We start from the raw sequence: 15,309 nt of genomic DNA, 5'->3' as shown, positions 1-15,309 counted from the left end.
CGATCTTGTCTACATCTGCATAAGTCTGAAAATCTGGCACCGTCACGTTTCGCTCTGCTGTGTTAGAGGGCTGACTGACAGACTCGCCCACAATCACATCTGTAGTTGCACAGTTAACACTTTTCATCTCACTGTTGTCAACTTGGCAACTTTTGCATACCAGATCAGGCTGTTTTAAGGATCAGCGAAAACAGAAATTGGTGCAGCTTCAATTTTTCCCATTGGATATTGGATTCTTTATCTCCTTAAAATCTAATTTTAATTATGTTTTTTTTTTTTTAGTGTTTAATGTCTTCAACATTTCACAAGAAAATGGAAGATAGCTACCTACAATTTTCTTCTTCACAACCCGTGTGTGTCTCTGTTTTTTTTGTTTGTTTTTAACTCACCTGGAGGACGGGACTGGTTTGTGTGTTGGGGAAGGCGGTCGGTCTGTTGAGCCACAGGATCAGATCCTTGTGAGAAAGACACACACTCTTGTGCTGTATCCCCCCTCTGTCGCCTTCGTCTTGATGCTCCCCGACGGGGTCGAACAGGCGCTGATAGTGGAGCCGGTAAGCAGCTTTCAGGGACAGGAAAAGACCTAACCACCTGGGAGGCGGACACAAAAAACACAACATCTAATTACAAACATTGAACCCCAAAACAAAAGTAAGGTAAGCGATGCAGAATAATCGCTTCCATCAGATTAAATCCCAAGCGAGCAAACGGATGACTTTCAACGCTCACCTCACTAAGGTGCCTTGCAGCATCATATTGGACATTTCTGCTGGTGACACGTCAATAAAGCGCAAGAAGGAGAAGCAGCTTCCTTTTTCGTCATCTGAGAAAAGAACAGCCAAAACACAAGGCGGTGAAAATGACGTCGCACACAGAGTGGAGTTGTTGCCACGTTTTCTGCGTGGTGCTCACCTTTCCTATGAAAAAGGGACTGCTGGATGTGATTTGGCGAAAAAGGAGATAACAGCACTTGTAGTAATCTGAGAAAGATGAGAAGAGATACAAGATTGGGTTATAATGCTAGGTGTGAGGAGCAACACCATCAGAATGCCAGGTATTAGAAAGGTATTTACACCCTTAGATATCCAGGATTCACTGGAATTTGATTTGGATTTTATGTGACAGACCAACATAAAAGAAATTTTAGCTCAGTATAACTATTACAGCTGGAAAAAGACAAAATAGAATAATGCACATGAGATGTCCAGAACTAAATCTGAGGTTTTTTGTGACAAGACTTGAACAGACAGTTTCCATCCAATCTGACTGAACCTGAGATATGTGTTTTGAAAAAAAAAAACTGGTGGAGACACTAAAAACATGTAGCTGTGAGGAAATTATTAGTTTTTAACGACTTTGGAGATTAAGCAGCAGCTTTGATTGAGCTGGTGTTTTTTGGTTTGTTTGGGTTTTTTTTAGAAAGACTGAGTGGAGCAGAGCGTACTTGTTCTTGGCCTGGTTGTGTGTGCGGACGAGACCATGACGGTAGAGAAACTTGGAGATGACGTATGGCTTGACGGACATGTGGAAAGGGGAGCGGGTTTCCTGACGCTCAAACAGGTCGGGGTGGTTGCAAACCTGCACACAAAACCATGCAATGAAAAGTGGTTCTATCTGAAAATACAATTTGTGAATACATGATTTTGTGGATAACTAGGAAAATATGCAGAAAAAAAGTCAAGTAGTTTCACTTAATTGGGTTTACTTTGGAGACTGAACAGAAAGAAAAAAACAAAGGCAACAAACAGCACATGCCTTCCTAAACTGCATGACCAGGTTCATGAGCGAGGAAGTGGTGCTGCTGGCCTGCTGGGACGTGCCCATGGAAGACTGGAGGAGATCCTCGATGGAGATCTTGTTCCTCAGAGCCTGGTAGAGCAACCTCTGGCGGCACGTCAGCTGGCAGTAGGTCAGGATCTCGATCTGCAGAGCGGGAGAAGACAAAGTTGCTTTGAACAACACATTCATTGGGCCTCTCCCGGTGTAACGGTGGGGCGGACGACCTGTAAAAAGTGGCAACAGTCCTCGATGTGTCAGTTTCCTGTCTGGTAACTGTCAATACAGGCCATTGCATTCATCAACGGGACTCACAGTTTATCATGATATGTCTTAAAAAATATATGTTTACATGTTTTTGCTCACTTTCTTTGCTAAAATAAAAAATGACAGAAAATATTTTCAAAAAAAGTGGCCCTTTATTTTAATCAGAACTTCTGTGAATTGTAAGACAGAGAAAAGTTTTGTTCAATTATGAGAATATAGTCATAATATTAATCAAAAACAGCCACAATGTTACCAGACAAAAAAAAAAAAACATTTTAAAATTATAAAAAAAAGAAAAGTTGTTTTAATGAGAACAAATTTTCTGGTTTTCAGGTTCTAGCCTGACCGGCTCAGTTTGTGTGATTCTTTCTTCGAATTGGACACAGCTGTTTCAAAGTACTGCTACTAGTTTTATATAACAATACCATTGAGAAGAAGCAAAGGAAAGGAGCAGTTTAAATCTCATTTATACACAATTTACTGTTTTATATAATTAAGCGTTCGCATTTCAGATGTTTTTCCATCAGGTACCGAGCACTGTTAAGCTGGATCTCACATTATAATCCCGAGCTGAAGGTAAGCAGATAACCAAATGCCAGAATGACCTCACTATGCAGAAACATAATAGAAGGAAAGGAAAAGCAAAAATCAACAGAAAAACAAGAGACGACCAATGAGTGTGGAGAAGGAGGAGAAGTACGCTGGCAGGGCTGCTAGTGGGCGCCGAGATGGAGAAGTTAAAAAAGACAGATGTGGGGGAGTGATGAACTCTGCCATTCCTCTGCATACCAAAGCTTAAGTGTGTGTGTAGCAGGAGGGCCCGAGTCCAGCATACAATCAGGAGGATCTGCCAATAAAAGCTTCACTCTCAGGCTTATTGCAACACTTTACGTGTCACCGAGGTGAGCAAAGAGGCAGAAAGAGTGGAGAGCGGGGATAATTCACACAATTAGGATATGAGCTTTTATACCGTAGAGTTTTAGACGGAACTCATCTCAAAAATATATCAGTTTTCGTTGCATTTTTACAAGAAAAATATGCCTAATCAATTAAAAACCCACATTCCTTCTTCTTGAAGGCAGTTCAGAACTGCAACTAATCCAAAAGATAGTTTGACCATGAGGTTTGCTCAAACAAACAAAAGTTTTTTTGTTTTGTTTTTTACCTTGTCTGAGAGTTCATTTTCCACGTCCTTCTTGATCCTGCGCAGCATGAACGGCTTGAGGATCATGTGCAATCTGGAAAGTTGATCTTAAAAGAGAAAGCAAAAAAAAAAACACACAACATATTACATGCAAAAGTATAAATGGCAAACTGAGAGGAACATTTCTGTTGCGCTCACTCTCATCGATGGCAGACTTGTTCTCAGCGTGGCTCTCGATGTCCTTGGAGAACCATTCGTTAAACTCTTCGTGGGAATCGAACAATGTGGGCATGATGAAGTGCAGCAGGGCCCACAGCTGAGAAATAGCAACGACATACCGTTGTTAACACTTCTGATAAGAACACATGTATTTAAATGTCTATATACACACTACAAACCTCAGCCATAGTGTTCTGGATGGGCGTCCCGGTCAGCAGGAGTCTGTTCCGACACTGGAACTGCAGGAGGATTTTCCACCGAACGCTAACCAAATAAAAAAGCAAACAAACACGTTTGTCACTGGTATTAACATACAATCCACCAGTATGTATTTTTTAAAGTAAGCACATTTTGATCCGTCTCCAATAAAAACTCGTATGATGCATAGCTGCACAGCTGTGGAAGTCAGTGGGAACATATTCCAGATGTTTTTGGTCGATTTTGAGCTTAAGAACAGTGTCCCTGAAATCTATATCCTGCCTGATTTATGATGTGCCGACCTCACTGAATAGCTTAACTTTTGTATCAGCTCTACGAAGTGTTAGTTCAAAAATAAATTGGCAAACTCTGTTTGATTTCAATGTCAAAAGATCGTTTCATTTTGCAGAGATCAAAATTTCTCCTTTGTCGTAACTCTGCTAGACTGAGTCTTAAAACAACCAAGCGCAAATATTAACATAACTAGCACAGGTAGCAAAACAGACATATTAAAAATCTGCTTTACCTGGAGCTGCTTTTCAGAGCCTGGGCCTCGTCCAGAACCATGTACTGCCACTTGACCCTCTGGAAGTACTTCACATCTTGGACTACCAGCTGGTAGCTCGTGATCACCACGTGAAAAGGTGCGTTTTGTGTATAAAGTGTTTTCTAAGTAAGAATTGGCAAAAGAGACAGACGGTTACCGACTACAAGAGAAAGAAAAATGACAGAAGAGAAAATTATTGCTTAAAAGATTATAAGCAGTTATCGTCTCTGAATAGATATCTGTTTTAGTATCTCCGTTTAGCATAAATCCAGATTAGCTAGCCTGAAGCTAACAGCTAAACAGAGAAAGACAAAGACAACTCCTGCCATCTCAACAAAATCCGGTTAATGTATGCAATGCAATTTTAATAACCTATAAACAGTCATCATGTTTGCATTGAGCCATATTTTTACATAGAAGCCAAAGATTATTTACACAGGAAATGGTGGTTGGAGGCAGTGTGTCACTAAAAACCTTCCTGAGTGAAACAAGAACTGGGTTCAAAACATTTAAACAAAGTAACTACATAAAAAAGTAAGGCAGTGTAAAAATTAATATAACAGTGTTCTTGATTAGGCACAGGAAATGTTTCACCAGATTCCATTTAAAATAAGTTACTGGTGGCGGATCGCCTCCTACCTCCATTTTCTGTATGAATTATTAATGGTCCCTATGTAAAAATAAATAGATAAACAAAAAAGGAACAGCCAAAAGACAGAAGATTAATAAAATACTATTCTCATAAACTGCTATGAGCTTTTTTATTTTTCTCCACATTTAAGTTGTTTTAACACAGTGGGAGTCCACTTTGGTCTCTTACTACCTGTAACCTTCAGACTTCAGGACCAGACAATCTTGATTTTAAGTGCTACTTATTTTACCAAAATAAATAACACTCCATATATTCAGTGTAATCTTATTTGTACCTGGCTCCAAAATTTCCGGATAACTTTGCGGTCGTGGGGGTTCCCCCAGTACGGCAGCACCTGCGGGACACAAATCAGCAACGTGACAAAACGCAAAAAGCTGCGTCTGCTGTTATCGGCGAATTTGCGCTGATCAAAATAATCGCAGAGTTAATCTACTCGCCCAGAAACCGCCCTCCTCTAAACCCTTCACAGCTACGATGATCATCAGCGAGAGAAAGAAAAACAAAAACAAAAAAACAAACAAACAAACACCAGGGATGTTCACAGGGGAAACATTCAGGGTACAGCACTCGCCGTAAATCACAGGCGAACCTCCTGATGTAGAACATGATGTGAAAAGATGTAAATGTCGCTACATAACTCAACACCAGCTGTCATTCCATTGTTTTCGGTCAGCTTTGCTCTCACAGCTCAGGAAGCTTATCTTCAGATTGTGTAATGGGGTCTTTTTGCACCCCATTAGCAAAACAAACTGGAACTGATTCGCTTCCAGAATTAATGATAAAGCATGCTGAATGCTAAGGATAACAAAGACATTTTGTGTGTGTGTGTGTGTGTGTGTGTGTGTGTGTGTGTGTGTGTGTGTGTGTGTGTGTGTGTGTGTGTGAGCCAACTTACAGCTAATATTAAGTGCCTTACAAAGGTATTTATGCTGAGATTAAATTACACACGTTTGAACTTCGTTTAGCATTTCGGCGATGTCTGAAAACAATGTCCCTCACTTTTGTTTGGGGGTATCAGAGGAACAAAAGTGTTGAAAACAATTAGATTTTTTTTAACATCCATGTATCCTTTTGTTTCTAACTTCATGATTATGCACTGCTTGGTGTTGGTCTATCAAGTAAAATACAGCTAAGTTACATTCAGATTTGTGCTTGCAAAGAGGAAAAAATGAAAAAAAGAAAAAGAGAAAAAAAGGGTTAAGGGTTATGAAAACTTTGGCAAGTACATTCATCCAAAGGCCAGAAAGGCCAGCTATGCTATGCGAAAAGATTAGTTAAAAAAAAAAAATCTTAAAAATTCAAAATAGCCTTCTATTGAGTAAAAAAAAGTATTATGTTACAATACTGTCCCCTAATGGATGTTTGTAGTACAAAAAAAAAAAATCAACCAGTTTTACATTTTTGACACATAAATAGAGAAGAGGAACAGAAAAAAAAGAGAAAGATTTAAAAGAGGAATGTTTTCTGCGGGTGTTTCCGTTGCCGCATTCGGTCGGCATTTACAGATTCCCACCTTGAATTTGGGCACAAAGCGGCTGAACTCCTGGTGCCAGTTGTTGAGCGTGGACGCCGGAGAGATGATCAGGAACGGACCCCAGATGTTGTCTCTCTGCGGGGGAAAAGAGCAGACCTCATCAGCCGCCACACCAGGTGGTCTTTGCGTATGCGGTTGAAAGTGGGACCCGAAAAACAGGAAGTCCTACGAGGAACGCAGCGCGCGTCTTTCTGTCATCGATCTAAACAAGCCGCATACAACCTTTGATTACCACTTCTTCCCTTCTTAAGAGGAAAGAGACTAAATAAAGCTGGCAATTTCGCTATTCACATGTGTGAAATCTGACATATTTACTTATGCAGTCAAATGTTCCAGCACCTGCAAAAAAAACAAAAAAAAGCAGAGTTGCAAACCAGGAACTCTTTAGAGGAAGCAGGTGCACAAAGAGGCAGCCCGGTAGATGTTTCCACGAGTGAAAAACAATGGAGACGAGATAAAATTCCAGCATGTTACGGAGGAGAGGTGTAAACGAGCCCGTCGCCCCTTTGACCCAGTCCTCTCTCTCTCACCTCCGCTAGGTGGGCCAGCAGGGCGATGCTTTGAACCGTCTTCCCAAGTCCCATTTCATCAGCCAAGATTCCATTAATCCCCTGTGGCAAAGAGAAGAAAACAAACGGAGAGCTAAATTACTCCATGTGGGCGTTTAATAGCGTAATTTTATGGTTTGCCCAAAAAATAATACAAAGCAAGGATTGCACAACAAAAACACCTTAAAGTTTGTGTTTTTTGATGTACGCTGACCACGCACTCTCATCTAAACACTTGATTCTTTTAGTAATACAGACAGAAAAGCTACCAATGTGCAAGAGTATTTGCAGCGCTTTAAGTTTTTCCGCATTTCTCATTTCGCAACCTTCACAGCAACAAAATTGTGAAGTAAAAAAAAAAAAAAAAAAAAAAAAACTTTTTTTTTTTTTTAATCTGAAAAGTGTGTTTTGGATTTTCGTTGTTCTCAAACCCTGACTGTGATGCCAGATCAGAACACACGTAGCGCTTTTTCAACATTATAACGTTAAAATCGGAAACATGGAATCCATTTTCCCCTGAGGCGAGCTGAAACGCTGACTCAGCTCACCACACAACACATGTCCTTCTAACAATCCGAGACGAGGTCGTGCCCAGAAAACCTCTGCAGTGTTTTTGTTTATGGTTTCCGTCTTGTGTAAGAAGGTTTCGCTTTACATCTCTTCTGCGGGCTGTGTAGCTAGACTCAGTATCTGACGATTTTTTTCCCCCTTTCTTTTTCACACTTCCCAAAACCTTCTGCAATATTTCAGAATATTGCTGCTGAAAGACCAAAGGTTTGTTTTCTTTACAATTCATCTTCGAGGCATACTTTTTCTTTTTTTTTTAAAGGATAATTCATCATGTGAAGTCATACTGGTGAGAACAGACCCAGACCATGCTTGGAAAGACTCAGCCTTTAGTAGCTGCCCCCTATATAATATAGATGAAACTTTAAAAAAAATAAAAAATAAGAAAAACTATTTGAGGCCCGATTACATTTTTAGGCTAATGCTAATGATGCGATTAGGAAACCAAAAACACAAAACAATGCTCCAAAACCTTAAAAACAAAAAAGCTTTCAGTTTCCCAGTCAAGTTTTTACTGAGAGAGACAGACGAACTTACCTGTTCATAGAGGTTGGCCAGCCAGTTCATGCCTTTGAGCTGATAACCCTTGAGTTTTCCGTTGAAAATGGTGGGCTGAGGAATGTCCTCGCCTGCTTGGATGGAGGGGTTTGACAGACTGTAGCTCTCTCCAAACCCAGAGGCCAGTCCTGAGGACATGCTGCCCGCAACATGCAGAGAGGCACTGCGGCTGTCTTTGGCCTCTTCGTCAAACATCCTGGTCTACATGAAGACACGACAGAGGTATATTTAAGAGTTCTTCTTTTTGTAGGCGATGACAGAATCTCCATTGATGGAGGGATATCAGCTTACTCTCTCTTGGTGAATCTGATAAGCTTCTCTAGCATTCCTCAGGGCCTGCGATTTGTAGAATTCGCTGTCTGTAAGCACATAAAATCATTTGATATAAACGATTAGAATCAAATTCAATATGAAGTTTTTACTGATCACATACGGTATTGGTTGAACAAAACAAAGTAAAGCTGGAAATTTGGTATGTTTTTTTTTTGTTTTTTTTTTACGATTGCCTCACTGCGTTTGTCTAATAAATCAAATAAATTCCTCAAGCTGCTTATCATACCATAATCCTCCTGTCCAACATTGACCATCACGCCTCCCCCCACATCGATTTGTCTCTGTGACGAATTGTCTTCGAGCTTTCGCAAAATGTCCTCCTGCGTCGTGTCCCCTCCCGGTGTCCCCATGCTGGCCTTGCCGCTCATGAAGTGAGCGTACAGCTCCGTCTGAGTGATCAGAAAGTTCAGCTTGCGCTGCTGACGTTTAGCCTGCGGAGGGAGTAAACGTCAGTGCATCCAAGATTGTAAAAGAACATTTTTCATGTCAAAATTCAATCCCTTTGCTGTACAAATCTCATTCTTAGTCCTTTTTAGTCAGAAAATAGTTCAATCCAATTGAAAGCCTTGTCCAGACTGTGTAGAAACCCCGTTCTGACGTCTCCATCCACATCGACCCAGTAGTGACCCACCTCTCTCATCTCTTCGTCGAGTTTCCGCTGCTCCAGAGCTTCCTTCTCGGCTCTCTTCCTGTGCTCTTTTTCCACTTTGTCATATTTCTTCCAGTAGAGCATCATCTCCTTGGTGAGGCGCCGCGCGCGGGGCAGCGTCTCTTTGCAGTTCTTCTGAGCCTGGATGGCGGCACGCCGGACCTCTCGCATGCACTGGTGGGCCAGCTGGAATAACACCAAGCAGCTGTTAACGCTCAGAGCCGTAAAATGACTTGACGACGTCAGTAAAAGTTTATTTTAAGCATGTAGTTGTCTGTGAAGTTGACTTACTTTTTTAGCGTTGGTGAGTACTACGTTTTTGGCAGACGTCTTCTGCTTGAAAGACTGTAATAAAGATGAAGAAAAATAAAAGGTTATAAAGGACAAAAAACAATCTTCAGGTCATATTTTGTCCACAATCGTAGAGCAAATGCGGGTTTGTCCCTTGGTTCTTACACACTGACCTTAGGGATCTCCTTTTTAGCGATGGTGAGCCACAGTTTACGCCGCCGTGCGTTCAGCTGTTCAACAGTGAGATGCTTTTTCTTCACCATGGGCAGTGGAGCATCGTGGGAAAACTTTGCAAACACCTTGGTGATGTACGGACGCTCCTCGTTGAGAAATTCTTCTCCTCTTTTCTTTTTCTTCTTCACTTTCTTTAATTTTGCTAAACAAAAACAACAAAAATAAAAAAGAAAAAAAAAGAAAAACGTGGAATATTTTTATGCTTTTTAGCACCAACATCATCAACATCTTCCCTTACCTTTGATTTTCTTCTCATCTTTAATTTTCTTTTTCTTCGTTCCCAGGTGGCGCTGCTGCTCATAGAAAGGATCGTGACTTGACAGGAGTCCTGTGCTGTAGTACTGATACTGACAGAGCTGCACGGAGAGATGCACAAAATGATCAGAAGGGGGAACTCCTAAGTGGGCGGGACTCTTAGCATGGATCCCGGTCGCCGGCACCTCTCGGTCGGAGTAGAACTTGCTCTGATGCTGCCGATTGTAGCGGTGTAACCGAAGCATGTCGTGGAGCTCCTCCCGAGACAAACTGAAGTTAGCGTCGTCGGACTCTGCGTCAGAGTCTGTGGTGTCGTCACTCAGGAGGATGTTCTGCAGGATACACAAGAAAGGAGGCTAAAACGGAATGCAAATGGTTCAAAATAAGCCAATAAAAAAAAAAATGGGAGCAGCACTTCAAGTAGTTATTAACTGTAAATACCAGATTGTTAAGCTATATATGGCAATCCTTCACTAATAAACTATCAAATAGTTGTTTATTGAATGTTAATTATAATATAGTTAACTATAAATTAACTGGTCATTTGTGTAATATGTTTACATGCTTAAAAGAAAGCGGCTGTCATTACCTTGAGCCATTTCCTGTTCTTTTTCAACTTTGAAAAATTGTAGAGATTCGTTTTGTCGGCCTTTTGGTCTGCTGGATTGAAGCGAGGGGAAGAATGTCATGTTTTATAAATAAACGTGATGCAGTGAGGTTTGTGCAGGAGAAAAACATCTCGTCTCTGAACGTCCTCTTACCTTTGCCTTGCAGTACTCCGTTAAGGGGTTTGCAGTCTGACAGCGCATCTTCTTGCTCGCATGGCTCAGTCTTCACCGACAACGCTGCGTGTTGGTTGGAGGCGTCCAGGGAAAGGCCTGTCCCCAAAGCGCCGTCGCTGTCATCGCTATCGTCGCTACAGTAACAACACGAAACTTTAGTGCACTGATCTGCAGTCCGTCCCTGTGACATCCCCTTCCTCTTCTCTATACCTTATGTCTCTGTTAAAGATAGAAGCGGTTTGTCGCAGGAAACTGTCCAACTTCAGAGATCTTTCCAAGCGCTGCAGGTAGAGAGGCTTGGCCAGGCCAGAGAGCCCCGGCGTCCTGTCCTCCTGGCGGCCATCTTGCCCTGACGCCATGCAGCACTTACTCCTCCGCCCAGCAGGGCAGAACCCTTTACTGAAGAAATGCACACACTGAAGATGAGTAAGTTATACACGACTGGAGGGGGGCCAAGAGGCTAATTCCAGGATGCGCAGTATTCTAGAAGCACATAATCCATGCACAAGGCCACAGAGGATCTTTACCTTTTGGGAAAGAAATGGCATTCCTCTTGAGTCCAAGATGAATTACCTCACAAAGGTGAAAGAGTCTAGAAAAGAAGAAATCCAATCATTTTCTCTTACACGTGATGCATGTACGTGTAACATGCATCATGTTACACGTACTCCACAAAGTGCGGAGAAAGTTATTTACTTAAATTCTAACAGTTTAATTCTGCCACAACTTAGAGGACATGTGTGATGTTGATATGGCTCAAAATGAAAATGAGTTTGACAGCCCTGCTGTATTATTGCTTAGCAGCACAGTTTCTCTAATTTTATGAAATGAGGAAGTAAAGAAGTGAATTCTTGTGAAAAGACCATGCGAAAAGTAGTACGCATAAAAAAACTATAGATGAAATGAGGGTCACTATTAGGAAAGCAACTAACAATTATTTTCGTAATCGTTTATTCTATTGATTATTGTGATGATTAATCTGACAAGACTTTTCATTGAACTACTTAATATTGTATGTCCTACAATATTAAAAGTAAAATATACGTATATATATGAAAATACAAATAATCCAATTCTTTTTATTGTGTAAAATGCAATAACAGCATTCCTTTGGTGTATAATTGATCCTTAGCAGCAAAGGATGCATCCAGGTAGCTGCTAAATAATACTTCTAACATGAAAATGTGAAAAGCTCAGCCCTTTCTGCTTCACTTAACATCAAGTGGTGATTACTTTTTGGATTATGTAATTGGATAGCAGTAGATTTTTTTGTTTGTTTGTTTTACTTAATTTGAACCAAGTGAAGCTAAAACTAGGCCAATATGGCCTAAAACTAGGCCATATTTGTAAATAGAACATATTTACAAATATGTAGTTTTTTTTTTTTTTACTTTTTTCAGTCTGTACACACTAGTTAATGAGTAACTGCTAAATTAGTTGACCATCTATTCAATGATCACTTCATCTCAGTTAATCCAATTACTTATGTTAGTCCTCGTTGCTAAGTTATAGTAGTTCATAGCACCTGCATTACATTAGTGAAGATATGTGCTTTTAATATGGAAACTCCTATATATATAGTTTTATATTTTACAGACAAATTGGTAATTGGAGGACACTTTAATGTTTCTGGAAGTATACCTTGATCTGCTCAAAAGGTTTTTATTGAACAATTGGACTCTTTAATGACTCCATTTTTGAGAGCATGTATAGCTCATAAAATAAGCAAAATACATTTATGCGGTCCAAAATTTCTGGAGGATTAGCACTCCCAAATTCCTTGCTGTTCTACAGGGCCTCAGCGATAAAGCCTTTACATTTCTGGCTCATGTAACGTCTCAAATTATGGAAGTTGTGACTCCTTATTATTCTTGGAGTATCTGAAACCTCACATACATTAACCAAAACTGGATCACAATTTCCTATTGTCTCATAACAGCAGGGGGAAAAAACAAATAAATGCTCACATTATGGAAGAATAAGAATGTTCCAACAATTAAGATATGGACAGAGGGTATAACAAAGGCATTCCATTTATAAAAAACAAGATATGTTTTGAAGCATAGACTCTAAATAAATATTTGATCAAACTTGCCAACCCATTCTGAGATACAGGTGTAGCTCATGAGTTATATAACCTTTGTAACCCTGGCTAATTCTGTTAAATTGGTCATACTATTATCCTATCTGTAAAATTGTTCTGTTTTGTCTGAGGATCTGTAGATACAGATAAATATTTAAATTATTCTTTTAACTTAACTAAAAAATGTCTAATGCCTGGAACAAATAATTTTGAGTTACGCTGTAAGAGTCCCAACTTGAATCTAAGGTAAAGAATCTATGGCAGTGGCAGGAAAGATCAGTGACAGACTTTAGTCAAAAATTGAAGAGGGGTCAGTGTTTGAATCCAGTGATGTCAATATAGCTTTTTACAATAACTGAGAAGGGCACAAATATTTTTACATGCTATATTGTGTGTGTGCGTTTGTATGTGAGGATAAAAATAAGCAAGAATTGCCAATTGTAATGTGAATTGGCATGTTTGGTTTGCTTTAGAAGTGTTAAAAATTAAATTAAAATAAAGACAGGCTTTGTTGTTTTTAGAATGCAGAAATGTGTTTTATCATTACTATTTGTCTGTCATATTTCGTTATAGAGAAGTACATCCAGACGAGCGCTGATGGAGGGCTCCTCTTGCTAGCTAACCTTCGGACGGTTAGCATACAAGCTAACGACCGTTAGCTGGCTCCGATCAGTTATAGAAAGGGGTCAAGGTGCTGGTGCACACATGCGCTGACAGCTGTTTATTAAACCAGCCCTAATATTCAAGTCAATATTGGTAGATTCCTTCAGTAGCCACCAAATGTAATTAGACAACTGTTTGCTGTATCATTTTTAACGTGGTTTATTATCAGAAATGCTAGCTGGCTAGCTTATCAGAAACGAAGGAGTTCTGACGAGGACATCGTCTCACGCCATAAATATGAAGTATTCAAACTGGTTCTGTCTCTTTAAGGCCACCACCTCCCAGCCTAAACAATGTATAAAGATATATCAGTTTAATAATAATTTGTTGGCTTGCTTGCTGTTACGACACCGAGGCCCACCGCCCGCGCCTCTCGTACCCTTGCAGCGGGTAATAGCAGAGGCTCGGCTGCCTGGTGTATGCACGATCCCCATCTTTTAATTCTTTCTCCCTCCTGGCCATCTTCCCCATTGCTCCTTCGCCATAACAACCACCGCGGAGTCTCTCACCTCAGCCCCGTGTCCCCCCTCCGGTCCCTCTCGTCGCTGCTGCCGACTCTCGGTTCTGTGGCTCCAAAATGGCGGTTTGAGGCACCAAGCGAGTCTGTGAGCTTTGAGTCGGCAGCAGCAGCAGAGAGGCGGCCACTTTCTGTTACTGAGAGAGCAGAGACACGACGCCATGGCCAGGTTACAGCAAGGAGCAGGCGCTTTAATCAATACCAGATAGAGAGACGAGAGTCAACCGGTATCTTTGAGCCAACACCAGCAACCAAAAAAAAATAGCAAGATTTCTTTACGGTTAAAAAATGTTATATTACTCTTACATATGACATTGCAAGTCGTATAAATATGCATAATACAAGCACGACGATGAATTTCCGATCTCGATTGATAGTGTCTGCTTTCTGCGAAGATTGCCGAACAACGTCTTTCGTCACCACAAGGGAACTCCGTTTTTGGTAAGATGAGGCAGCAACGTTTAAGAAATTTTAAGGTAAAGGGAATAAACTGGATTTTGCTTTAAAATAATAAATAAAATAAAATAAAAAACTCCATAGTATTGCTATAGTAAAATAAAGCAAAGTGTCTTTCATTTCTATAACTGTAATGTACAATATGCTTGTTCCCAGAAAACACAACAAATCTTACATTTGTTGTGATTATGGCTGACTGGATGCATTAATCTTTAAATTTATTATATTCAGTTCAAAAGATAAATTTTTATACAGATGTAATAAAATTTTATACAGATAAACTTTTGATGCATCTCCAAAAAGTAATTTGTTTCTGTGCGTCGCAGGGAATATTTCATAAGAAATGTCTGAGGTGAAAAAACTTTTTTATACAAAATGGGCACAAAGGCATACCAGTGGAAGCTAGCGAATAACGTAAGCGCACATTAACAAATTAAGATAAACTTAACTACGAATTTCATAAAGATATTTCTATTTTAAGAATAGCTTAAAACTGTTTTTTTCAGTATTCCCCACACAAAAATTTATATATATATATATATATATATATATATATATACACACACACACACACACACAAAAACAAGTTGCAAACACTGTGTGTCTACTAGCATGATATATCCATGACATGAACTGGAAAAGTCTTGCAGGTGTGATCCAACTAATTATACAGCTTGTTATAAATATGCAATAACTTTTATGTTGGAGAAAACAAGTTATTGCTTGTCATTTAACCATTTTCCTTAAATATAAGTACAATTTAAGAAGAGCGCTCATGTTTTAGGTATCTAGACAGTACAATTTACTTTCAGATTTAAGTAACTTATAATTTTACAAACTTGAGCTCAAAACCAAACACTTCTGGATATTTGCCTTAATCTGCTGCTCATACTGTGCTTTCACATCTACAGAGATTTCCCTCTATAGCCACATTGATGTGCATTTAATTTTGTACCCTCAGCCTAAAACGAGTCTGAATATTTCATCAGTTTTAAACCAAATTTTTTCTACCTCAAAACCCAAGTCTTGATGTTAC

The 15,309-nt window shown here is 39.9% G+C and overlaps 1 protein-coding gene across 2 annotated transcripts; it reads right to left on the bottom strand.

Annotated features, from left to right (window-relative positions):
- Positions 1-362: 362 nt before the first annotated feature.
- Positions 363-13,971, bottom strand: ino80 (INO80 complex ATPase subunit). Of its 2 annotated transcripts, none has more exons than XM_007561054.2 (25): positions 13,810-13,971; positions 11,082-11,146; positions 10,765-10,953; positions 10,534-10,688; positions 10,362-10,429; positions 9,958-10,104; positions 9,756-9,873; positions 9,457-9,659; positions 9,284-9,337; positions 8,975-9,178; positions 8,570-8,774; positions 8,302-8,369; positions 7,990-8,211; positions 6,868-6,948; positions 6,317-6,412; positions 5,078-5,137; positions 4,131-4,273; positions 3,586-3,670; positions 3,386-3,503; positions 3,209-3,294; positions 1,756-1,923; positions 1,445-1,578; positions 913-980; positions 730-823; positions 363-591 (listed from the first exon to the last, which is right to left on the bottom strand). In XM_007561054.2, exons 3-25 carry the CDS (start codon positions 10,911-10,913, stop codon positions 381-383), a joined length of 2,937 nt encoding a protein of 978 aa, XP_007561116.1. In that variant the 5' UTR covers positions 10,914-10,953; positions 11,082-11,146; positions 13,810-13,971; the 3' UTR covers positions 363-380. The 2 variants fall into 2 exon arrangements, with proteins under 2 accessions (XP_007561116.1, XP_007561115.1); XM_007561053.2 differs by having other exon boundaries at positions 364-591; positions 10,362-10,432; positions 13,810-13,970.
- Positions 13,972-15,309: the final 1,338 nt, after the last annotated feature.

The sequence above is a fragment of the Poecilia formosa genome, unplaced genomic scaffold (genome assembly GCF_000485575.1).
Source record: "Poecilia formosa unplaced genomic scaffold, Poecilia_formosa-5.1.2 Scaffold122, whole genome shotgun sequence".
NCBI lineage: Eukaryota > Metazoa > Chordata > Actinopteri > Cyprinodontiformes > Poeciliidae > Poecilia > Poecilia formosa.
This window is presented reverse-complemented; position numbering and strand designations above follow the sequence as displayed.

What these genes read in the sequence shown, in the direction of transcription:
- ino80 (XM_007561053.2), bottom strand. Translation starts at nt 10,913, where the DNA reads ATGGCGTCAGGGCAAGATGGCCGCCAGGAGGACAGGACGCCGGGGCTC. An exon ending in TGTTGGACAGGAGGATTATG is followed by an intron (nt 8,370 to 8,569) that starts GTATGATAAGCA and finishes ATGTGCTTACAG; the next exon opens with ACAGCGAATTCTACAAATCG. An exon ending in TGCTGGCCCACCTAGCGGAG is followed by an intron (nt 6,413 to 6,867) that starts GTGAGAGAGAGA and finishes TTTCCCCCGCAG; the next exon opens with AGAGACAACATCTGGGGTCC.